This window comes from Anguilla anguilla, chromosome 12, assembly GCF_013347855.1.
Source record: "Anguilla anguilla isolate fAngAng1 chromosome 12, fAngAng1.pri, whole genome shotgun sequence".
NCBI classification, from domain to species: Eukaryota; Metazoa; Chordata; class Actinopteri; order Anguilliformes; family Anguillidae; genus Anguilla; species Anguilla anguilla.
Genome location: NC_049212.1, coordinates 12,363,557 through 12,389,392, shown reverse-complemented (window position 1 = coordinate 12,389,392; position 25,836 = coordinate 12,363,557). Strand labels below are relative to the sequence as shown.

Genomic DNA, 25,836 nt, shown 5'->3' with positions numbered 1-25,836 from the left:
CGGTCAATAGGGAAATCATGCATCGATGAACATTGAGCCCTTTGTGAAGGAACTGCCATTGAGCGCATCACATGGGAGATCAAAGGCAAAATTCCATCAAAACCAGGCAACATGAATGAAGAACTGGGAAAGAGGAAACCATGACAACTTGATGAACTATACACTGTATTCAGCATTCATCTGAGAATGTAAATTAAAGGTTTGGTGCGACTTGAAACAAACAAGGAATAACTGTGGCTTTTTCCTCCTCCTCCTTCTTCTTCTGTTTTGGTTCACAGGTGTGCATGACCGAGTTTTCACAGGTGTTCTGTCTGAAGTACAGCATGCTCTCATTCCTGTCTTCAGTTACATCTTCTGCTTTCTTGTCCTTGTGCTCTGTCTAAAAACTGTTAGTCCCCAGCTACTTAGCATAGCACATCCTGTCTGTTTTGGGTCATTCTTTCTCTCTCTCTCTCTCTCTCTCTCTCTCTCTCTCTCTCTCTCTCTCACTCTTGTGCTCTCTCTTTCTCTCTTTCCTCTCTCTAGGCATGACCTGTTCTTTTTGTGTTCCTACACTATTATCATATTTATAAAAAGAATGAAAAAAAAATATATTGAAGGAAGAAATGATTTTTAGTAAATGACGTAAAATGAAAAACCGCTGGAGAAGGAACAGCATTATTGTGCTGGGACCTGTGACTCAGTGGGTTCGCTCAGGCATGTCTGGATTCTTCACAAATCAGATTGGGGATTGAAGCCAAAGTTTTGCACTTCAGAGTTGGCACTAAAATACAAACTACACCACCGAACTACGTTTTAGTACTCCGTGCTTATTGGCTGAATTCAGTACTTTCCCCTTGAAAGAAATCACCAAAAAGTAAATCTCCAATAAAATTATACATTTTATCAGTTTTATTTTTCCGGTGTATCACCAAATGGAAAAAATCATGGTTTTCACATGGCACTGTACTGCTTCTCACTCATTTCACATAGTGGGGGAAATATATGCCAGGTAGGGTATGATTACTGTACATGTTTTCATCCTTCAGTTCTCAGATTCAGATATGTTTATGACAGGAATACAATTTCCTTTCATACCTGTATGCACACCCACTCCCCCCCCCCATCTCTCCACCCCCAGCATGAAATGTGAGCTAGCCTGCCCTTATTCTCATGTACATGTATGCTGTAGTAATCAGAAGAACAACGTGCACCTATTCAAAGACACTTCTTAAGGTGTTGGCACACCACCCTGTGACTTGTATGTAGTATTCACAGCGTCCTTTGTGCACGTTCTCAAAAATAAACACCACTTGTCTGCAAGGTGCAATACCCACGTAAACCGCGGGGGCAGTATAGAGTTTATGCCAATTGATGTGACTGATTCTGGGAAACCAGGAAGGATGGCAGAATCATTTCAAGAGATGCCATGATCTGCCCCCTAGTGGATAAACCATTTAAACTTCCAGTCAGACAAAAAGTAAGCAGATGAGTATGTGAACAATGCAGCCCAGTATGCAATCGCTTCACATACACGTAGCGCAAGAAAATTCAAGTATGTTAGCAGCCTAAGTAACAACAGATATTATCCTTGCCTGAGTACATCAGGTCCACTGTAGAACCTCTGAAAAACCCTTCACTGCTGAAACTGTTCTTATTTCATTTACTATACTGCTAGCTTCAGTTTACCCCTATAATTACCCCTTCCCCTTCTCCTCTGAAGCTTTTCTCTGTTCCGTTTCTCTCTGGCTTAGATGGGAAAACCTCTTCTGCTCCACACACCTGCTGACACATGCGCGTAGATTAAACACACTAGCACGTCAGTTCAGGAGCCTCTTAATCACACAAATGATAGAGCACACACCCTTACCCCCGATGACATCAATTCAGGGTGTGTTTAGAAACAGTAAAACACCTTGTTACGTTCTTCTGGTGCCCCCTTTTGGTCAATTGTGTTTTTCCTAGTGTATTTCCCCTAGAGTCAGTGTTAGCGGATTGAAGATACCTGGATTCATTACACATGCGTTGCAGCCTATATAGAGGCTTTCTTGCCTTTTGTTTGGGGGCTGCCAATCAGCCTATTACCAAATGTAATGTTATCAGTGGTTTTTGGGCTGGTATCCTGTCAAATTTTTTTTTTTTTTTTTTAAGCCATTTGATTTGTGTGTGTTTGTCTCTGTTGTCCTTTGTTTGTGCTAACTGGCGATGCTGGCCTGCCAGATGTGGTGAGGGGTGAACAGCAAGCAAGCTGAACACGTAGCAATCCTGATCCATTCTGCGGCAGTGAGGTCATTTTGCGCCTTTTAAAAAAAAAATTCCCTTATTTTCTTCTTATTGTTATTATTGACGGCTGACGGCATGCAAGGAAACGACAATCAATAAGTTAGAATCCTCATTTCTTCTTCGGTCTGGACAGTTTCTGAAACAAGCTGTCTCACCGGAGTCTCATCTGTACTTCTGAGAAATGATCTTTTCCAGAGTGGGCTTCACCACGTGTCTTGGAACATGATCAATTGCATAATTCTGCGCAGTTAATAAATACTAATTCATGAGTTTGAGTGGCAGTCGTAAAATGGTTCCCATTCACCAAATGAGAAAGTAAACAGATATAAATAAAGATGAATAGACAGATCTGATGTTTCTAAAACTACTATATATTACTTTATGCTACAGGGTACATTATGCATATGTCATTAGCTGTGCACATAGAATATATCTTCCAATCTGGGATTTTCCCAAGTAAATGAAAATAAATTATTATTATTATTATTATTATTATTATTATTATTATTATTATTATTAATAATAATAATAATAATAATAATAATAATAATAATAAATTGTATTTATTTGATTTTATTTAATTTTTTTGTGTTTGCATGTTTGCATAATTTACATGTTTATCAATTTGCAGTTGGATATTTTCTAAATCAATTCAGGTTCCCAGGGTCCCACCTGTTACTTGTGCCCAGAACCTTTGAGTTACCAGCTGGGCCTGTTTCCTAACATTTATACTATAACTTCACCTTTTTGAGATCCCCTCCTTTTACAAGTCTCCAGAAGCCCAGTCTTCAGTCTCAAAATGGCTTTAATTCACCATACTGGTAAAAATAACAAATATGTTTTATTAAAAATATATTATTCATGCAGTTATACTGTATATACATGCAGATGTGAAAAATGACAAGAAATGCAATTGTTTTTGAACTACGCCAACATATTGTATAAGTTGTTGTATTCATATTGTACATTTATGGTACAGCACTGTAAAAGACCCACAAAACCAAGTTCTTGTGTCTGAGAATCTGCTCATATCAACTGTGTCTATACAGATCTAAAAACACAAGCGATCGTCTCTAGAAAACTTTGGCCATTGGTACGCGCTTCCCCTACACATTCCCACGGACATTATTTCCACCAATAAAGCCCAGATCTCCAGCTCTGGAAAGGATCCTTAGCCAGTAAAAAAGAATGCAGTACAGTAGCCCTGAATAACAACAAGAACTTAAGTGCCTTAGTACAGGAGGAAACAAATCTATTCATTCTACCATGCAGCAAAAGCGCTGATGTTTAAATATGTCCCTGCCATATTATTGTACTCTGTTGCCGTGCGACTGCCTCGATGGCAGCTTCTGGAGTAAATGAAAAAGAATAAAAAAATGAAGGTTCTTCAATCTGAGTCACATGTCCCAACCAGCCAACCCTGTCTCACGGCCCGGCAAGCTGTGGTCAGTCCTGCCCATGGTGCTCACCGCCAACGCCGCTGTCTTCTCCGATTTCTTTCGCGAGTGGAGGCGGAAGACTACGTACACCATCAGGGCGAGGAAGAGCACGCACACCACCCCCGCAGTGACAGCCACGCCCATGAGGGGGCCGCTCTCCTCGGCCGTCTGCAAGGCTGCTGGACGGGAGGGACATCAGGGACATCACCGTGAGCCGCACGCCTCAATGCACAACAGGCACGTTTCTCTCTTTCATCAATGCCAGGCAGCCATTAAGAATCACACAGGGGCATCTACCTCTACTTGTGTGATGCTCTGGTGTATGTACTCGCTAGCACTTGTATAAACACTTTTAATGTCAAATGAGCAAGGAGCTGTGCAGAATGTTTCATGGTGAGAACAGAGCGTTGCCTACTGCTACAGTAAGAAAGCATCAAGCCTGATCTTAAACGCCCCACAGGTATCTACGGCATTACTTTAACCAGTATCGGCTTAGCTATCAATATTCTTCAGATATCTGTGATACATTCTTGTTTTGAGTGTTATAGACCCGGAGTTGAACTTCATGTGCCAGGCTTCACCTTTTTTCCTCATATTTGTGTCCTATTTGTTTGGGCTTTTAGCTGATTTCAATTATTTTCGTTTTTGTGTGAAGTACCTTGAAATGTTCTCATGACGAATGCTATATACAAACTTATTGTATTGTGTTGTACTACATGTACTTGTGTATATATGGAATATATATATATACACACACAAGTACATGTAGTACCCCTGTTGTGCATCCCTGCCTCTGAGCAACTTGTATGCATATGATAGGCCAATGTGCTTGCAATCAGGAAAAGTATCTTACTTTGAGAAGCTGGGGCTGTAAGACCACCTACACGAAGAAAAAAAGATCCAATTAATTATGGTTGATTTATGTCTCAGTGAAAACAATATACAGCCAATGTACTGAATAACATTTATAATTCAGTTTACTCTGACACAAATTAATGAACTGTTTTAGGAAGTGAGGTATATTAGAGGTAAAGAACATTATTTTAGTGTAGTAATTTTAGGAGATGAAAGCACGAGGCATTGTCTTTGGTAGTGCTCTCTCACCGTTGTCCACTTTGGTGATGATGGGACCGGACGTGACTGTGGCCACGTCGCTGACTGACGTTCCCTGCGCTGTCTCAACCTCTCTTTTTCTCCTGTTGCCATTTTCTGTACAGTTCTGTGCACAGAAATAACTCAATCAAAATCAAATAGGTACAAAATGTCTGACAAAAAAAAATAAAAATGTTTTGTGCAACCACAACACTAGAATTGATTTTTCAGCAAATAATGTACGTGCATTTTTCTGTTGATTCATATACCTTATCACGGCAAGGGTGTGAGGATCAACATCATGTTATCGAGCATCGGTATCGAGCAAAAAAGTTTTAGTTCTTTTTTAAAGATGAGATTTGGTTGAATCAATTTTGGTTCCAATTCTAATTCCATTGTTCCATTAATTCATTTTATAGTTTTCTAAATTCCTTCTAGAAACCATACACATACATGCTAAAACCAGTAACTGCTATACTGGTTTTCGTTCCAACCACAAATGCAATTCTAGAATTATAACTAGTTGTTAATTTTTCTTAATTAGGTGATCTTCATGTTTAGAGGGATTATTTACCCTATTCAACCACATTATATCAGAAATAGCTAAGCATTCCACGAAGAATTAAATTTCCATGTTCATACTGTGCTTATTGTGCTACATTGCAAAAAAAAATTACATTAAAAGGTAAATTATTTTAAACGGATCAAATTAAAGTCTGAGGAGAGACGATAGGCTTAGAATTGGTCATATAAGTGTGGACACCTGGCCGCTAAAACTAACCATCTGGAAGATAATGAAGAATTCAAAAACAAAGCAAATGATAACAAGCCAAACCTGCATTGTGTCAATAAATTTGAGGAAATTAAACGTTCCGCTACATGTTCAGGGGTCTATGGATTAATCTCGGTCTTTCAATTGGTCCAAGAAGTTTGTTACCACTTCCATGTAATTTTTGTTGCAATAAAGCACAATATTAACATGAGAACTTTATTGTTCATGGCTATTTTTGACATGATGTGGCTTAAGTGGGTTAATAATCCCTCTAAACATGAAAAGCACCTAATTAAGGAAGATGAACAACTTGTTAGAATTCTGGCATTGCAATTGTGGTTGGAACGAAAACCAGCATACACAGGGGTACTCCAGGACCGAGGTTGGGAACCGCTGCCCTAAAGCACACGGTCCTAAAATGGACGGTTGGAGCGGCGTGCGGCGGGCTTTTACCGGGCGTAAGACGCTGCAGACGGCTCGGTCACACAGCCTGGTGGCGCAGTGGAGGTAGAAGGTGGAGACGGTCACGTTCTTGTGCTGCACGAAGCGGAAGGCCTCGAAGGAGAAGCGAGCGAACTGCGCCTGCCCGTTGGTCCCCATCACCGTCTGCCCGTCCTTCGTGCACCTGGGAGGAAAGGCCACGAGGCGGGCTTTCATACCTCGAGCTGGAGGAACGTCTTAAATGCAAAGCTTACTCTTTACCTATATTCAAGCCAATGTTTACCCATGACTTTGGTTTGCATTCACTCAACTTTTGTCATTAACTTCTGAGGTGGGACATGGTCTCTTCCTCACATAAAAATAAAATGAGTGACATGACCAACTGACTTACCCGACAAAGAGGTCATAGTGGGAACTGTTGCCGGGAAGCGGGCTTGTTGTGGCGTAACACCGGTCAAGCAGCACGTTGAACCTTTAGAACAAAAGCTCTGTTAGCAACTCACAAGGCCTGGAAGAGGGATTAACATAGAGCTCAGCTCTCATCATCTGAGATTCTTCCTATGTGCTTGTAATTTCACAGTTTGTCCAGGTTTGTGTATGGTTTTTAGTGGTCTCTGAGAAAAGGTTCTATTGGTGTTGTCACGGTTTGCGATTTGAGAGGACATTGATACGATACCTTTCTGTGAGGTTTGTCGCCTTTACTTCCACAAAGATCCGTGTCTTGAGCTGAACTCCACCATTTGGCATTATCAGCCTTCTGGTGTAGGCGACGTCCTGAGGAACCAAGAGAGAAGATGTGAGGGAAGTTCCCTCATGCTATCCCACTGCTGAATCCCCACCCAGGAATCTGCATTGCAGCTTGTTTCTGAACCCCTGCTTTTTCTTATCGCTGTGTGCACTGCTCTGCTTTTCATTAACACTCTCTTAGCTACATGCACTGTCTCTGATCCACTGAGTTCAGCATCGGCTGGCTAATGAACTCTTCATCTCCTCGGCTGCTGACTCTAATTCATTCAGTGATGGATTTAATGTAAATCCTCCAGTGTGATCTCAGTAATTCCCTGCCAACATTAGGTGCTGTCTCCGTTAATCCTGTACCATCATACTACCTCCTATACAACATACTACCTTCTGTCATTTCACATCTTTATTTAATATAATTCCATAATATTCCATAATAATAGCAAAAATCCTTCAGATTTAATCTAATACTGTATTACACGCTAAGGTTCTTGTAATAAACATCTACACAAGGTCATATAGCAGGATGAATAAGCCGGAGAGTTCCTTTACCTCAAACAAAGACATACTCAGCGTGCTGATGAAACTCCCGTTATTGTCCTTGACTGCCAGGCTCACCCCAGATCTGTTTACAAGTATGAAACCACGAGTATTAGACACAGAGCAAACGACACTGGGGACTAGGCGTGTGGGCCTCTTAGATCTTATCAGCCAGGTACACATCAATCAGTCATCACCATCTTGTGAACAACATCACCTAACAAACAATAACCAAGGCAATTTCCAACTGTTATCTGTGTCTATGGGAAATTGGTTTATCAAGCTCCCTGTGACTGATCTTCCTAGAACAGAACAGAGAGCTTTCATTGACGGAGTCTAGGAGCAAGTTTGAAATATGCCCTTTAACGGTTAAGTGAATTTGAATGTAAAATAAAAATAATGGCGAATAATGCACACAGAGCACACATAGAAGCAGCAAAAAGGTACTCACACACCCATCCGTGTGTTGTTGACCAGGTACTGCAGAGGGTACCGACAAGAGAATATGTACATCATCTCCTGACGGTAGGTAATGGTGCCCGCGCTGGGATCCAGGGAGTTGATCATCCCAGAGATGTTAACAAACTGAACGCTGGAATAGTCAGAGAAGAGCCCTGAACCCACCTCCTCAGTGATCTGTAGCACAAGAAGAGGACCAACATCAGTAACTGGCAGGGATCTCCACAGTGCAGAAGACAAAGATTATACTGTCTTTAACTTCAACTGGTACAGTGACACTTCAGGTCTTTACAATGTGTGTATCATATCCAAGCAGTGTTTCCTCGGGTTCTCTTTAAGGTATTACTTGTTTTTGTCAAAGATACATGTTTGCATATGAAATATCTGGAAATCTTTGAGACTATGTAGACTGAGCGTAATGTCTGTGGGCACAGGCCTGTTTTTAATAAAAATACAGCATGCTGAGTTAATTTGGGAGATAGCTAAATTGTAAAAATGGCTTTCATCTGTAAGTAAAGTAGAAATGTTGACATAATCCAAGTCTCGGGTACCTTTAACTTGTTGGAGCAGGCGGTGATGGAATTTTCAGAAATGCTGAAATTGAATTTCAGGACGGGTGGGTCAACTGTCCAGTCAGGGGTCCCATAGCACTCTCGTCTGCTGAACTGAGCGTTCAGGGCCATCAGTGACTCATTGTAGCCACGAAAGTAGATCGGACACATCAAGATGCTCAACTTCATTGTTTCAGTTCCACATGTAACCGTGATGTCAGAGTTGGCTGGGAGACACAATTTGTTTTACACTTATTCTACAACATTTACAGTTTTAAATAAATTTGTATTAGATAAAGCTGTCCAGCACCCCCTGAACAGGAATAAGTGGGTATAGATAATGGATGGATGGATAGAGCTGAAAGCATTCAACCAGTGTTTATTTTTTCACTTGAATATTTTTGAGAGTACATACCGTACAACATAACATTATGTGAACAGACCATTCAGCCCAACAATGCTCGCCATGTTCCTCACTAAATCAGTGTGAATATAAATATGAATGCTCAGGGTGTGGTTAAGGCAGCTGATTTCTCACAATGGAAACAGGGTGGTGTGAAGATGAAAGGAATAGCAGACCAACGCTAAGGTGGACAGTCAGTCCTGAAGCCACTCTAAATTCCCTATGGGGTTCTAAGTGAAAGGTGAGAAAGCGAGTGGGAGGGAGAGCACATTAATGTAAGTGAGAAGGGTTTCAGCAGAGGCCTCACTGACCTGGCTCTCTGAATGTAGGGCTGATGAAGCACGGACTCTGAGCCTCACTGCTGAGAATCAGGCCAAAGTGATACACTAGCACAACCAGCCACATTGTCCTGGATCTGGAAACACAGGACCCGGTGTCACAATACAGGCGATCGTTCACTCAATCACTCACTGGATGACTTTCCTTTTGCTATGAAAATGTTTACCTCAAAATTAATTTAAAAAATAAAAAGTTTGTCTTAAACTTCAAATTTAAAATTTTTAAATAAAATTTCCTCATACCCTCATTTAACCACTGTACTTTTATCATAGTAATCCACAATGGCACTAGCTAGAATTTTCTCAGTATCAATTAAAAGCTCACATCATGCATCAATAGAGTTTAGCAAAGCAATGCAAAAAATGTTATTTATTTTTAACAAAAATAGCAATATTATTATTCATGAAAAACAGGCAATCAATTAATATCATATATATGTATATATATCGACTTACCAAACAATAGCTCTATTATAAATCAATAGCAAATTAAAACATAATACTAAAAAAAAGTAACCAGAGGATCAAACAGAAAAGTAATTAGTCCCCAGTATAAATTATCATTTTACACGGTATGTTATGCCTTCTGAAGTATTAACAAAAGCAATGATGGAAAGATGAAAACAGAGTCTATGCTTATTTATATATCTTTGCTTAAAAGCACATTTTACAGCTGAACCATCATATATATTTTTGTTATGTTGTATTGATAGTAAAGGAAAAAAAATGCATTACCTTGGTGAAATTCAGACACCAAAGAATAGGAGTGCAGCACTACACCCAGGTTAAGTATCTCCTCCACTTGTCAAGGTCTTTATCCTTTACTCTCTTTATGGACACCTGCTATATATACTGGCCTCATTACTGGTGAAAGGGTGTGAAAGGAAGCAGGTAAAACAAAAAAGAGGAGGGTTATGAAAGTGGAAACTCCCGAAGAGCAACAGGAACACCTAAAAAATGTTTGCCGTTCGGATTATTTTATTTATTTATTTGGCATTAGCATGCAGTGGTGTGATATCTTCTGCATGTGTGCATGTAATGGATGATGTACTGGACATAGTAAATTAATAAATATATAAACACTGTTAAATATAACCATTGGTGATGGTGGTGGTATTAGTTAGATCAGTTGTTTTTTTGGACCGTCCCTCTGTCATGCTTCAGTCTGATTCTGATTCCGATTTTGTTGCTCGTTATCCGACTCTGATATCATGTCTTGCTGACCGTATCTGGAGCGAGTCCAAGGCTTGGGTTTGGAACAGAAGACTTGATTAGCTTGTGTAACTGGGCATCCTGAGAATGCAGTGACGGTGGGATACAGAGCCCGAGAGGATCAATAAAATATCTTTTTATTCCTCACTGGATATCATTCCCCCTGTAACCACCACTGGTGTAATTTTTTTTTTGAAGGGTGTATGGCTCAGCATAGAATCACAGGCCTTCAATTCCTTGCATTTATTTGGCACTTTCTCACCAGTCAACAACTCAAAGCAGTAATGATAGGGAAACACCCTTCACCCACAACCAATGTGTAGCACCCCCCTGGGTGATGCATGGCTGCCATTTCGTACCAAAATGCTCACCACACATCAGCTGAGATGGAGAGGGAGAGAACTATTTTTAGCCAATAAAATCAGGGGGTTTATTAAATGGTTGAGAATTTAGCCAGGACTCTTGGAAACACCCTACTCTTTGCGATAAGTGTTTAACGTCTTGTCCAAAAAAACGGCATCTCCTCCAGAACAGTTTCCCCATTCCGGCACTCGGCCCCTAAGAGCTCACCAACAGCAGTTGAAGCAGCAACTTAATTTTCCTTTCCCTTCCTAGTATTAACCAAGCCCACACCTGTTCAGTGTAAGCCATTCAACAGGAGCACGGTACATGGTGGCATGAACAGGCCTTCCCTGACATCCAGGTAATTACAGGCCCTGCTGGGCAACCGAAGACTGCATTGGGGCTAACAGTTTTAGGTTAGATATCCATAGCATAAAGCATAGGCTAGGTCAGTAATATTAAGTCAAACTAGGACGCATCACAACAAGCTACAATATCAAGACAACGATACAAGTGCAATTTAAATGCTGGATGGAGGTACACGCAATTTGAAAGTGGTACAGGAGGTACATGTGTAACATGAACACATCCATATCACTTCTTACTTTGTGATTTAATTGCCACATTGTTCTTTGTGCCCAAATTTGCTCACGCCCCTGATGCAACATCCTTTGTCAGTCAGGGAGAGTGCAAGCTTGCATGCTGGGAAATGTATGCAAACAAAAGCCACTTCTTTTCGCTTGGCAGTCCAGGAGGTCAGCTGCAGGTTATTGCACCACAATGCACTATTATTGTACTTCAATGTATTACTAATGTACAGGCACACCACAGGTACTCAATGGACTGGAGGAGTAGTTCTCATTTGGTAAAGCCCATTTCATTTAATTAGGCTCCTGAAGTCCCATCTAAAATACAAAATCCCTGGAGGATAATAAAATGCTTTGTTCTGAAAGACAACATTTGAATGTAAAATAATTCAGCTATTGCTGGTTCCATGATATGTCTCAGTGAAAATAATTCTGACTCAAATAGTGGAGTAAAATAAGGGGGAAGTTTGGGTCAAGACAAGAGTCTCTGATTGTTGCTTTACAATGAGTTTCAAAGACAAAAACATTAACATTTAGACCACAGCTTTATGTTTTATAGGTATTCGGTGTTCCAATGTCCCCCCAACTAATGCCTGTCCGATCTAAAAAGCATGTTCTCAATATCTTCCTGAAAGTGCATAACTCCAGAATATTTTCTCTTTCAAGAAAACTGAAATGAACATCATTGTGCTTGAGCCATTAGTCCTTTTCAAAGCCTGCATGTATTCGTTAATTGAGGAAATAGCTTGGCAGTAATCACTGCAGAAGTAGAATCAAGACAGGGCGCAATGTGGGATACTCTAGACCAGGGGTGCAAAACAAGGGCCAATCCATTTCAGGATTTTGTGCCAACATTTCCCAACATTTATTGAATTGGCCCAATCATATCTGGATCTGACGTGTATGATCACCAGCTACAGCCGCAGACTGCAAGTGCATCCTAGAGATTTCACTGTGCTCAAGCACAGGAGTGAAGCAGTGTAGTTTATAGAGCCGACAGAAAACTATATCTATGGTAATCGGTTGGAACAAAAACCAGCACCAGATCGACCCTGCAGGACCAAAGTTGTGCACCCCTGGTCTAGACAAATGTCAACATGAGGAGGCTCAGTGTGCTGAATAGCCTGTTCTCATGACAACTATGGCACAATCTGAGCTTTCTTTCTTTTTTAAGTCCCTTTCGATATGGTGACGCACCATGGTCTAAATCAAACTCTAACCACCCCAGTCATACTGAATCAAACCATAACCACGCCATACCGACAGCCTCACACGGAGGGTCATAACTGGTGACAGCACCGCCCAGGGAAGAACGATTTTATTCTGCAGCAGAAATATTCTATGCTACTTACATGTGTTCCCGTAGAGTTGGAAGTCTTTTTTCCTGTTTAGAATAAAATGAAGTCCTTAAAGGCAATAAATAAATGCCTTTCGGTTTTAGCCTATAAAATTAATTATTAATGTGAGAACAAAACCACCCACTGTTCAACGCTCAAGTGATATACTGTCAATACAAAGAGAATTTAAGAATGAAAACCTAAATTAGTAATACATTTAGATTCATCTAATCCTGGAGCTCACTTTCGAAGAAATCAGTACGTTTCATCAGATATGCGGATGACTCAAGTCAAGCTGTAAGAAACCACTGCAAAACAGCAACAATGAAAATTCCAAGCCTCTTTCTACCCTTATGAAACAAGATATCTGTTCATCAAGGGTCATCAAAAACTGGCATTAATTCTGTCACTGAATAGCCACACAGGAATTAAGACTTTCTTTTTCATTGGTTTGTTTTCCAAGATTGTCCACATGCAGAACATTTTTGCGTCCAGTATCCTGGGTTCACAGGAAAATCAAACCTCTTTATTGGTGTCAGGTGTCGCTCAAAGGACACTAGCTTTGTCTGAATGGGCGTGTCTCTTTTCACAGACAGAGGGGTTTGGGGAGGCCTCCTTTCACCACAAAGGGTTTGTAGCCCCCGGGGTACCAACGAAATATGAAGCATAATTGAAAGGGTATTTTTTTATCAAACGAGTCAAGTCACACCTCCGTTGCCTTAAAGATGCCGTGTAATAAAGGGAAGGCCCAGACAAACATTGTGTTACAGCTAATGAAGAGCTATTCTCACGAAAGCAACACAATATGAGTATACATCAATGGATGACATTTGGAAGCGTCCCCTCAGAATATCAAATCCATTTGGGTGTAGTGTGCATCTGATTAAAGGAATTAGGAGTCATTGAGGGACGTCATAAGGACTGGTGAAGACGGACACGGTGTTCTCTGTGTGACCAGCACAGCGGGGGCTCACTGTAAAACAATGACCAAGGGGTTGAATGGGGTGAATCTAGGTCTTATAAAACAGAAGATGTAGACCTAAAAGATCAAGAAACAATATAATAAAATAAAAGGCATTTGTTTTATGTTTATGTGCTTCTCAGGTGGACTTTCCTAACTTCAAGTAGCCTATTATCTACCCAAGAGAGGCTGCTTGTTTTGTATTGATCCTGTGTGTGTGTGATTCAACATACGGCAATGTTAATATTAATTGTGGCCACTTAAACCAACCAGAATGTTAATGTTACCACATATTCTAGTCTATTAGTGTTTATTGTAGAGGTGGAGCAGACAATCAGCAAACACAAGCCTTGATAATTGAGCTTTCTTCAGTTCATACTTTTGCAGTTGGTAAAACACCACCATGTAGGACACAACTCCAGAGCTTCAGTTTCACTGGCCCTTCCCCACATTCATTTTTACAGCTGATCATGTCGACTGTCAGCTTGTGCTTTTACAATTACACTTTACACACCCCAAAAGTCAATTTTCTGTTATACAAAACTGAGAATAGGCTGAGCCTGTTGCATTCATTTTCATTGCAAAGTGGGGATGGAAAAAGTGTGACACGAGGAAAAAATAAAGATTTGACAGGGTAGAGTCAGTTACCCTGCATGGCTTGAAGGCCTGATGATTGGCAGGTGAAGGCAGTGCCTTGCGTTTGATTCAGGCTCATGAAACGTGCCTCCACAGCCAGAGCTTTACATGTAGATACACACGGCCTTTAGAGTTCAGTTCTTTCAACCCACTGTGTCAAGGGGCTAGAAAAGCTATGCTAAAAATAGCCTGACCGGCCACACCCTGACGTGTCATGCTCACTGAGGGTATTTATGTGGATATATACAATGTACAAATGCATTTGACACACCATTTTCTTTGTCCACAGTTTCCTTATTTGGGACTTCATAATATCCTGTGTTCTTATTCCTAAAGGTTTCCGTTTATGAAACCTTTTTTATGTTTCCTTACACCTCTTATGTCTGTGTACTCTGATCACAGGAAGCAATGAATCCATTATGTAATGTGTTTGTGTCGGGATTAAGTAACCCCTTAAGTAGCACAGGAAGAAGGCATATCTTATTAGCTGCAGGTGCCATACTCTAAGGCCATATTTCTCCAAAGCAGGTCACGAAGAAAAAACTTTTTTTGTCAGAAACAAACACTATTTATGGTGCCGTCTAAGCACTTGCACAGCAATAAACGTTTCGTTGTTTTGGCTCTGTACTCCATAACCCTGGATTTGAAATAAAACAATGAATATGTTGTTTACAGTGCAGACGGTCAGCTGTAATTTGAGAGTTTTTACGTTCATATCAGATGATCTAAGCTGGAACGACAGGCCTTTTTATACATATAGTAGTTCATTTCCCTTCATTTCTGGGGCCAAAGGTACTTGGCTGCTCATATGTTTCTTGGCCAGCTGTGTGTTGTTGTATCATTTGTTCATGCACAACCAGGAAACTAGCAAAAGGTCTATATTTGACTCAAAGTGTAGCATTTGCGTTTGGAGTCTGTTGTCATGGTCTCGCAACATGGGTGCCAACAAAGTGTCATTGCCTGTAAAGCAGGCCATCATGAGGCTGAAAAATCAGAAATAAAAAATCGATCAGACATAGCCAAAACATTGGATGTGTCAAAATGACCTTTTTGGGGAGAAGCATGAATGCATTGGTGAGCTCAGCAATAGCAAATGATCTGGTAGACCACAAAAGGCCACTTTAGTGGATGACCAAAGAATATTTTCAAGTGTGATGAAAAACCCCTTTTCAACTGTAAAACAGATGAAGAACTAATTGATTGAAGGTGTAGCTTTTGAATTTGGAGTCTGTTACTCAACATGGGTGCCAACAAAGTGTCATTGCCAGTAAAAAAAGGCCATCCTGAGGCTGAAAAATCTGAAGAAAATGTATCATACGTAGCCAATTCATTGAGTGCGTCAAAATAACCTTTTTGCTAAGAAGCAAGAATGCATTGGTGGGCTCAACCATAGCAATTGACCTGGTAGACCATGGAAGACCACTGTAGTGGATGACCAAAGAATATTTTCAATTGTGGTGAAACACTCCTAGTCAAACAGATCAAGAACACATCTCCTGGTGTAGGTACAGATGTGTCAAAAATAAAGTAAAATAAAGACTACACCAGTATAACATCAGAGAGTTCACCGAAAGATGAAAGCCACTTGGTAAGCCTCAAGGGAAAGTTTTACTAAAACGTACATTAAAAAAAAAACTACAGTTCTGGAACAAAATCTTATGGACAGACCAATGAGTATTAATCTATGCCAAAGTGATTTAAAGACAAAAATGTGGAGAAAGAATAGAATTGATCATGATCGAAAGCATACCACCTCATCTGTGAAAGATGATGGAGGTTGTGTTATGATTTGAGCATGTATGGCTGCCACTGGAACTGGCTAACTTGTTTTTACTGATGATGTGACTGCTGATGGCAGCAGCGGGATGAATTCTGAAGAACACGTCGTACCGGCTCAGATCAAACCGAATGCCTTAAAACTCATTGGACAGCACTTGACCTTGCGGCAGGACCATGACCCCAAACACATTGCTAAAGCAGCCAAGCAGTTTTTCACGGCTAAAAAGTGTGACCATGACTGGCAACGTCAATCACCCAACCCGAATCCAACTGAACATGCATTTCACTTGCTGACTGTTTGTGTATACACAGTATTTGAGTAACCATGAAACCAAACAAAAAGTATATCTATAAATTGATTGGTTCAACATGAACACTTTACAGATCTCTTTTTTCAGACCTGTTCATGTTACAATAGTGTATCATTTACTATAATAAAACAGAAAAACTATCAATTAGAATGACAACACATTGCACAAAAAGCAGATTGCACAGAAACAAACATCTCCCTCAGCTTTGAAACACTGAAAAAACCTGGCAGCCACATGTGGTATCACTAATGACCATCTCAGATTGTAGCCAAAGGCTCTCATTAAATAAATAAATAAACAGATAGGTTACATAAATAAATAACCTGATGCAGCCGATCCAGTGCCATTACATCAGAGAATACAAAATCATGCTTTGTTACTGAACAAAGCAAGTATAAGCAAGCCCTCTCGCTCTTTTGTGACTATTGTATTCAAAGGCACATATTGTGTTTCCTCTCATTATTCCCATGTACTATCCTTAAGATGAAGTCACGCGCACGTTATCCATATCTCTAAATACACAATGATAGACAGACATATCTGCATGTTCCACAATTTACTACACTATTAGTATTAAGTATTAAATTTAAATAAATAAAGTTCAAGCTCATAGATGGTATTGCATCTTTTGTAACAATTTGCAAACGGAGGAAAAAATTTTAAAACCAAAAATGGACTTCTCAAATGGAACTTTGAAAACTTGACATCATGGTTTCTGAACACCTAGGATGTGCCAAATGGTGGCTACATCTTTTTCCATCAGTGATGGCTGAGTGGTTTTTTGTGACAACACAAAAACAGCCATTACTGTAAGATTACACATGCATATAAAATATAATTAAATAAAAGCTTATTGTCTGCACTTTGGTCTCATCAATATTCCTTGATTTCAAATCCAAATGCCTTAAGTATATTGCAAAAATAATATACTTCACTCTACAGTTCCCATACTTTTGGAAGGCACTGTATATACTGTACCATTATATATTTTGAAAAATCTGTTTGTAGTGTGTTTAGTGTTGATTTTCTTGTTATTATTTTGTACTTTCTAATTTCTGTCCATCTCTAGTTTTAGTTGGTTATATCAGCAGGTCACAACTTGGTTTGCTTTTGCCTGGTAATTGGTGGTGCATCTTTGTCAGTTATTTAGTTGCTAATTTGCGGATGTGGGGTTTTTGGTTGGCGCAGACCATTCAGGAAATTCCAGGAACACATCTTAAGACCGAACATGGGGTCTTCCACCTCAACCCTCTCTAGCACTTTTACCAACCAAAACACCAGGAAATGTGTATGTGTTCCTTTCAGAGCTTGAGTAACAAAATGCCATGCAGAAAATCTGGGGAGAAAAATAACTTTTATTTTGACATATCCTTTCTTTAATGTCAAACAAAAAACGATACAATCTTTAGTCTTCTCTCGTTAAATGGAATGAAAATGATTTCATATACGCGCGAACATAAAATTTATTCACCGCAGTCCAACAGACCTTTACCGTTATATGTACAGAGTGGGGGAAAAAATACATATTTACACATAGCGTATGCTAAATTTCTCATCGTTCTTATACATAGCCTCATGTATGTTCACGATTATCCATTTGATTACAAATTATAGAGCAGGGGGAAAAAAAAACCAAAAAAAAAAACCTCTGTATCCCAAAATCCCAAAGTCATTCATTCCAGCTGCAGATGATTACCGTGAGCGATGTATTAGGCGTAGAGATGACACACTTTATCCAGCGCGATGTCCGCGCTCCTCCGGCGGTGACCCCGGGGCTACTGGTAGTTCTCGGTTTGCATGTCGTTCAGGCCCAGATCTTCTTTCTGCTCGAAGGTTCTCTCGTACTTCTCCACCGTCATCTCCGGGTCCGGGTCCGGAGCGTACACGTTCTGCCGAGGGGAAAGCGTCTTAAGAGAAATAACCCTTTCCTCCGCATCCTCCGGAACCGCGTTTCTGTTCAATAACGCATTCTACGGTAGCGCATGCTAGTGAGGGTCTCTTAAAGGAAGCACTCCCTGCCATCACCTGTACAATATTTTCATCGTTTAATGCTGAAACTGGACTTTCTTCTGCACCAGCTGGTGAAGAACAGAAATGGTGCGATATATAAATGTATTGTTTGCATCTGAGCTTGTCATTAAACACAGCTACAAAAGCAGTAAGGTCTTTTCTTACTTTTCTTCCGAGTGTGCAGTCTACAATATGGCACATATAGTTGCCTTTATACATTTTTGATAAAAATACACACATTTAATGCTCCTTTAATGCTGGGTTAAATAAGAGGATTTTACCTGCAGGTAGCTGTTCCCTGCTGGGTCATCTAGAATGACGTGAACATCCATTTCGCCAGCCATAATCTGAAATATTCACAGATGTTTACAGATAAATATATTTACAGATGTCATGCAAACATGACACTTTTTTGCACGACAGCAAACATACTTAGTGAGTTTCCTTCATTTTGCTCATAATACAACCACCCATCACCTGGTCAATCTTCTTTCCGAAGAGTTCTATTTTCTCAGCTCTTCCTGGGGTTGCACTGTCTCCACAGGTGAAAGGGTTTTTTGAAACAATCTAGAGAAAAGCCATAAAAATGAAGAAAAATAAACATCAAAATTTTTTATTCCAAAATAGCCTAAAATCAATATGTATAATGAAAGTACATAAAAATTCCTGTAAGCAAAATACTGTTGTTAAGTGGTTGCTTGTCTAAGCTCTGCTGAATCTATCAGAAGTTGCAGCAAAGAGTGCTGATATACATTTTCAACTAGGCAGTTCAAATTGGGGACAGGATTGGAGAAAACCTTTTTGTAGTGCTGCCTATCTAGTTAGTCTTTAGAATCTGTGCTTTCAGCTTCAAAGGATGAGACATAATTTTCATCATCGCAGAGCAGAAGATCTGGTTTAGTCCAGATAGCCTCTGCTAGCTAATGGTCAGGTGCTCAGGAGCTCACCACTCACCAGGTCTTTGATGTCTTTGAGGAGGCCCTCTAGGGTGGTGAACTTCCCTGCGACAGCGCCCATGCCCAGCTCGAACTCCAGCTCGGGGATCATGATGTGACAGGTCTCTGACTGAACTCGACACAAAGACGGCCATTACACACCAAGGCCCCACCCCCTTCCTGCACTTCCTCTTGAATAGTCCTTACGATGATTACATGCGTCACAGTTACACGTCCTACTCCAATCTGACGGAGGCATAAAAACTGAATCTATTGTATAATAATGCTATCAGTGATGCCTTCGTTCAAAGAAGGAATTTCAAATTCCATTCCAATCACCATTTTACCATTTTCACCATACGATGTTTAGGTTTATTCTTTTGCTGTGCCAATTCCTTTAATTGTCATTTTTCCCCACAGTTGATTCAAAAATAGTATTCTGTAATAGGTATAATGTTAAAACAAAAAATGTTAAATACTTTTTGTATATTGAATTGTTAAATAGTGAATAATATCATGATTCATGAAATATATCAGTGATCATATTCCTGTAAGCATATTAAGAAGCTATTGCCTGGATTGATCTATCAGTTTTCTACATTAACATGTCAACTTACACTCAAAGGCAGTCTACAACCAGTTATGTATAATAAATTAATGTGGTAAGGTTTACCTTCAGCAGGTCGCGGGACATATCCGAGGGGTCTGTGACATGAAGGGTTATTTTGGTTCCCAGCTCTTCTGTAGCTCCACCCGATTTTACCTTCAAAAAAGAGATTGCCATGTTCCAACTTCAATGGTAGCAGTAACACTGAAGTTCATCTCTGTTATTCATTTGCTTCACTATACGTGAGGCAAACGTGACAATAACAAGTAGATTACCTCGTTTGTCCTGTGTCCACAGCTGTCGCAGTTGGTCGCCATGATTATAACTTCTTTGAAGTGAGGTATTTCTGGAGAATGATCAAGGAGATAAATATGGAAATATCTGGAAATATCACTGGAGATATCTTCCAGCGTCACTGTTCATTTCTAAACAAAGTGAAAGGCAGTTTGATTCCATCAATACGACAAAACTCCTCCTCCTCCTCCAACTCCACCTTTACCCCCCCCCCCCCCCCCCCCCCCCCACACACAAAAGGATACGGACAAGCTTCATGTTTGTGGACGCAGGTGCATTGCATTCCGGACAGTTGGTGTTAAACATCAGGACCTGAAGCAGACAAAGGGAGGAAAAGCAGTCGCTTGAGGACAGAGGAAAGCATTTCAGAACGGGAAACACAGCCACGTCTGAGTCTTATCATTACAGTATCTAAATACTTGCGTAAACGTTCACAACCTGACCTCGTTTCTTAAGGCGTCAATGTCACTGCCAGCTTTTTCCTCAGTGTCCTCTTCTGCACCATCGTCAGCCTGCAAAATGATGCGTAATTCTGCATCAGCACATGAGGGAAATTCTGCGCATCCCTTTAAGGGAAAAGGAGGAGGAATACATCTATGGCAGCACAGTGCAATGAACAGGTTCTGGGCCAGTCCACATGAACATATTCAGCCTGGACTTAATTGAAAAAGCCAGTTAAAAGGTGGAGAGGGAGCGGGGTGTCTCGTGGCATAGTCAGTAGAGCACTGTCCACGTGCTCATTACGAGCCGCGACGTCGGCGGTTCGAGTCCAACCACGCGACCCTTGTCGCACATCTCTCAGGTGAAAGGGTTTTTCGAAACAATCTAGAGAAAAGCCATAAAAATTAAGAAAAACAAACATTAAAAAAATTAAGCTGAAAAGCCCATAAAAAATTTTTAAAAACAGAAGAAAAAAAAAGTGGAGACGGACTTGTGTTTGAAAGACCGGGATGTGAAAATGAGATGATCTGCACTTCTGCAGTGACAGCCACCAGATTTACAACCGCTTTGCGCAGGTGGCGGCTGTGCCGAATGACAGCCGTATGAGAGCGAGCCATCACTCACTACCGCAGCTGCCGTCCGCATCTTAGTGTTTGTGGCGTTCAAAAAAAACAAAAAAGAAATGTGTGCATTCAGCCACTTAATTTCAAAGGCTTCCTTGTGACGTCTCAAAAGATGTCACATAAGAACCGCTTGTCGTTGTTCTTTTTAATTTTTTTATTTATATAAACAGGACTGTCTTGTCCATAAATGCATGTTAAAAATGCTTTTCTAAATATACATATATATATATATATACATGCAAGCAACTACATTGGTATAAATCCATTAAATTCATAAAGGTATAACAGACTGACATCACCACTAGTGATACACTTTCCCTTTGAAATTTGATATCTTTTGTGAAATCCAAATCTACTGTGACGCTCCAATATTTAAGAATGGGTTTGCAAAGGAGTGTCAAATCTCATCCGAAAAGAGCCGGCATATGGGAGCAGTTTTTTGTTTTAGCGCATCATTAAGACACCCGATTCCACTTATCAAGGTCTTGGCTGAAGACCATGATTGGTTAATTAGTTGAATCAGATGTCAAAGTGCTGCGATAAAACAAAAACCTGCACCCACACTGGCCCTTATCAGATAAGACTAAACACCGCTATTTCAGAGGGTGTGATAACATGGAAAAACACTTTAGATCTAACTTCTAACTCACCCAGGACAGTGAGGGAGTATGTTGTGCTGACTGGATCCCTTACCTTTAGTCCTAGCTGGGCGTCCTGTTCAGGTGTCCTCTTATAGTGTGTAACAGAGAGGGCCTCATCTTTTTGAGGGACGAACGGGTTCTCCACAAAACTGTTCCCAGACGGGTCATCAATCACCTGATGAGGGGTGAGGGGTGGGGGGTGGAAAAGCACCAACACTATGAATCGATTACGAGCAAAAAAAAATTAAATAGCGCCTTGCTGAAGTGTTCATCCACTTCCAATGATATTCCGTTTTAGTGAATTACAAATAATACTTTTTAGTATAAAATTCTAAATCAATGAAATAGTTCCCCACAATTCAATGCACTGTTCAATTCCCCACCATGGCACTTTCGGTACTGTGATCCCTTCTCTTTCTGTAACCCTTTCTTGCTTTCCCTCTGTCTGAATAAAGTAACCTATTTATTAAAAAAAAAATTTTAAGAAGCAAGACGACAACATGCTCTCCTTAAAAATAAATACTTGAATTCTCAAAACTAAACATTTTAACAGATACAAGTTAAATTGTGTTAAATATGAGCACTGTTCTGTAGCTCTTCCAATGTTTCCAAACAGCTGACATGATTTTCAATGCGGCTCAATATGATCTAGGCAGTGTCTGGCTGGTAGCAAAGACCTTCTTCTTGATTAGCTTGACTGTACTCAAAGGGATACTGGATGTAGATATCCAAAACGACTTTATGGAAACTACTCTTCTTCAGCTGCACTGACCACAGTAAATTCTTGTTCAACATCCTTTAGCTTCTTCAGCTTTTCGATGAATTTGTCAATTTTTTCAGCAACTTCTGGCACGGTTGCCTGTGGGGAGATATGAACACTTAATCAGCAAAGCAACATTTATTCATCTAAACAGGCTGAGTAATAGGTATTCATTTGTATTGTATTGAGTCTCTAGAACCTTCCGTGTGGGCTGCTCCTGCTCCAAGCCTGTAGCTGCCCTCTCAATGAGGCCTTCGATAGTGGACAGCGCTGAAGTTTGGAAGAAAGGGAGATGGAGAGGTTAGTGACTGCAAAGGGAAGTTAGATTGTGATTTTTTCCCGCCACTTTTTTGAAAATCATGTGTCACTCCTTGCTCAAGAAAACCTTCAGCCCAGCCTACTTAGCCCAATCCCGTTCCTGGAGATCTACCATCCTGTATGTTTTAAATTAAATTACTTAAGTAACTTACACCCCTTTTGTGTGTAGGCAGGAATTTCAAAATCCAGTTCTGGGATTCTTGTAGTTGCGCTGTCTGCCTTCACTACTTCTCGGTTCAAGTCCTGAAAAAACAAAAGGGAAGTATGCATAGTATGCATCCTGACTTTAGTCTGCAGGTTGCAGGCGGCAGAGAAGTATAATTGGTTAGGAGCTGGTCTTGTAACCTAAAGGTCACAGGTTTGATTCCTTGTACCCTTGAGCAAGGTACTTAACCTGTATTGCTTCAGTATATATCCAGCTGTATAAATGCAACGCAAATGCTATGTAAAAAGTTGCGTAAGTCCCTCTGGATAAGAGTGTCTGCTAAATGTAATGTAATGTAACGCATACCCTAACAATGGTTCTGTATGGTGCCATTGCCCCCTAGAGGCCATAATAAAAGTGTGTCAGTTCCCCTGGAACTCCTGTGTCCCTTCTACAAAACATTTGTAGGATCAGTCCTTCGATCACAGCAGTGTCTGCCATTAAAGAAGCTCAAAGTGATCTGAATTACTGGCTCATTGTTTATATTAATGAAGGTACTGGTTAAAAGCTATAAATCGACAATTAGCACTTGAACATCCTGTATGGGGGTATTATTGTATCAAAGATAAATAAATGCAACCGATCCACAAATAAATGTAACTGATCCACAAAAACATGCAATGGATCCACAAATAAATGTAGCTGATGCACAGATAAATACAAGACATCCACAAATAAATACAGTGGATCCACAAATAAATGTTACTGATCAAGGGATAAATGTAGCCAATCCACAAATACATGTACTCGATCCACAAATAAATGCCACTGGTTCACATCTGTGCATTGTCTGTTGCTTGCATTTATTTGTGGTATTTTGAGACAATCCAGGTGGGACGATTTGCAAAAAATCTACAAGTTTTTTTTCTAGTCCTGCCAATCGGATTTTAAGACACCCTTTTGCTAATGGCAACATTACTCCAACCAATAACAGCACGTATACACTTCAGGATTGTGTCGTGTAGCACCAAGACAACCGCTCGCCTGCGAAAACTGCTGTAACCAAACCTTTGGTTCAAGGTTTGTAGGCTTCATTTGATGAACAAAGAGATAGCCATTACTGCAATCTTCCCAATGGAATGGTTGTCTTGGCACTAAACGACCATACAGCGTACACAGGGTCGTTAATCAAGGTTCAAAACACCATCAGGGACGTTTTATTTTGCCTTCAGAAGTTTGATATTCTCCATTTACTTTAATGGGAGCTCCAATGTTTTGCCCTCATCATGCACACTACAGGCTTACTTCCGGGACTTCACAAGCTTAGGTTAGCTGAAGGCGTGCTTGCCTGCCTAGTTAAATATGCATGTCTATGTATACAACACAATCCTGAAGTGTATATGTGCAGTGACTGGTCATTGTAATGTGGGTGTTAGCGAATGAATATCTAAAAATCTGATTGGCTGGATTAGACTCAGTGAAAAAATCCTATTTCAGCAAGGATTGTCTCAAAAATCCAGAGAGAAATGTAAATCCACAAATAAATGCAAACGACAGGCGATACACAAATGTGTGCCAGCTACATTTTCTTGTGGATTGGCTATTTATTAGTGGGTCGGTTACATTTATGTGTGGATCCCCTGAATATATTTATTATTTTTATATTTCAGACAATGATACCCCCATAGCCCTGTTGCTGTCTGCAATCTCTTAGCCAATGATGTATACAGGAAGAAAATCAAGAGAAAGGCATTTACACGGGACTGTGGCCAAATCATCAAAGCATGCAGCAGTGTGCGGTCGTATAGGTTCATAAACGTCCTTGGCCTAACTTACCTGTTTCGATCTAACACGGAGGGTGTATGTCACTCCCTGGTCCTGGATTCGACCTGCTGATTGAATCTCTGTGTTGGACCAGTTGCAGTGGGCGCATGTGAATGAGCTTATGATGATCTCTTTGAAGAAGGGAATCTTCGTCAGCAACAAACGGGTGCTTCCCTACATAAAACCCATATTGCTACACATCAGATGCATTATACGTTGTTGTCCACTCTAGTCACACCTGCCAAGCTCAAAGACACTTCGAGTAATAAAATAGCTAACTACCATACATACGTTGGACATAAGATGTTAGCTTTCGTTATCACATTAACAATAGATATGTACCAAGTTAGACCCACAATTGTATCTGTGCTACAGATTAGCAATACGACAAGTGCAGCGAACAAAATATTATTGGGCTAAGCGACATGTCAAGTTACCACTGCTGTCACTGAAGTTAATCGGCAGCCAGTTAGCTAACGAGCTCGTGTCGAAACCCAAATAAACGTTCATTCACCAAATTGTTTAGGTTAAAACAGCTACAGTTAGCTAATCGCGGAAGACAGCAAAGCTAAAAAGCAATAATAAACGTTATCCTAGTACAAGCAATCATAAAGGCAATTTACATTTTCATAACAGTTCATGCACAGACTCTCGATAATAGTTGGTTGCATGTCATCGTCTTCTGCGCTTATGTCTTTAAAAACACCCCTTCCACCTCGTACATCGTCCTCTTCTATTAATGACATGACTTAACCAAAGGGATAAATAATAGAAAACAATAACCAGTAGTATTTCAACAAACGCCACGCCGCCTGAACAGTACTCGCTAGTACTTTCTAGACGCTTCCGTCTTCCTGCACGTTGTCTGCCTGGCCTGAACCGGAAACTGAACGTCCACTTTCCATTACGTCATTCTACAATATACTCAGGGAAGAGGCTCATCGGGATTCGGGGAACTGGGGCTGTGAATGTTCTGTCATGATCTTACCTTGCCTTGCCTCTTTACCATAATTTCTTCTGAACACATCGCCGGTA

At 40.4% G+C, this 25,836-nt stretch overlaps 2 protein-coding genes across 2 annotated transcripts; both read right to left on the bottom strand.

Moving 5' to 3' along the window:
* Nucleotides 1-3,659: 3,659 nt before the first annotated feature.
* Nucleotides 3,660-9,105, bottom strand: LOC118209931 (zona pellucida-like domain-containing protein 1). The gene is made up of 10 exons (XM_035385660.1): nucleotides 9,012-9,105; nucleotides 8,298-8,524; nucleotides 7,739-7,923; nucleotides 7,300-7,372; nucleotides 6,683-6,780; nucleotides 6,398-6,478; nucleotides 6,019-6,190; nucleotides 4,806-4,920; nucleotides 4,555-4,581; nucleotides 3,660-3,880 (listed from the first exon to the last, which is right to left on the bottom strand). The coding sequence occupies exons 1-10, from the start codon at nucleotides 9,103-9,105 to the stop codon at nucleotides 3,660-3,662; spliced, it is 1,293 nt and encodes a 430-aa protein (XP_035241551.1).
* An 8,433-nt stretch (nucleotides 9,106-17,538) lies between these two features.
* zpr1 (ZPR1 zinc finger) lies at nucleotides 17,539-25,679 on the bottom strand. The gene is made up of 14 exons (XM_035383744.1): nucleotides 25,425-25,679; nucleotides 24,814-24,975; nucleotides 22,985-23,075; nucleotides 22,714-22,784; nucleotides 22,527-22,613; nucleotides 21,807-21,929; nucleotides 20,493-20,561; nucleotides 20,295-20,361; nucleotides 20,031-20,101; nucleotides 19,822-19,911; nucleotides 19,168-19,278; nucleotides 18,691-18,780; nucleotides 18,495-18,560; nucleotides 17,539-18,092 (listed from the first exon to the last, which is right to left on the bottom strand). The coding sequence occupies exons 1-14, from the start codon at nucleotides 25,545-25,547 to the stop codon at nucleotides 17,979-17,981; spliced, it is 1,335 nt and encodes a 444-aa protein (XP_035239635.1). The 5' UTR covers nucleotides 25,548-25,679; the 3' UTR covers nucleotides 17,539-17,978.
* Between the last annotated feature and the right edge of the window lie 157 nt (nucleotides 25,680-25,836).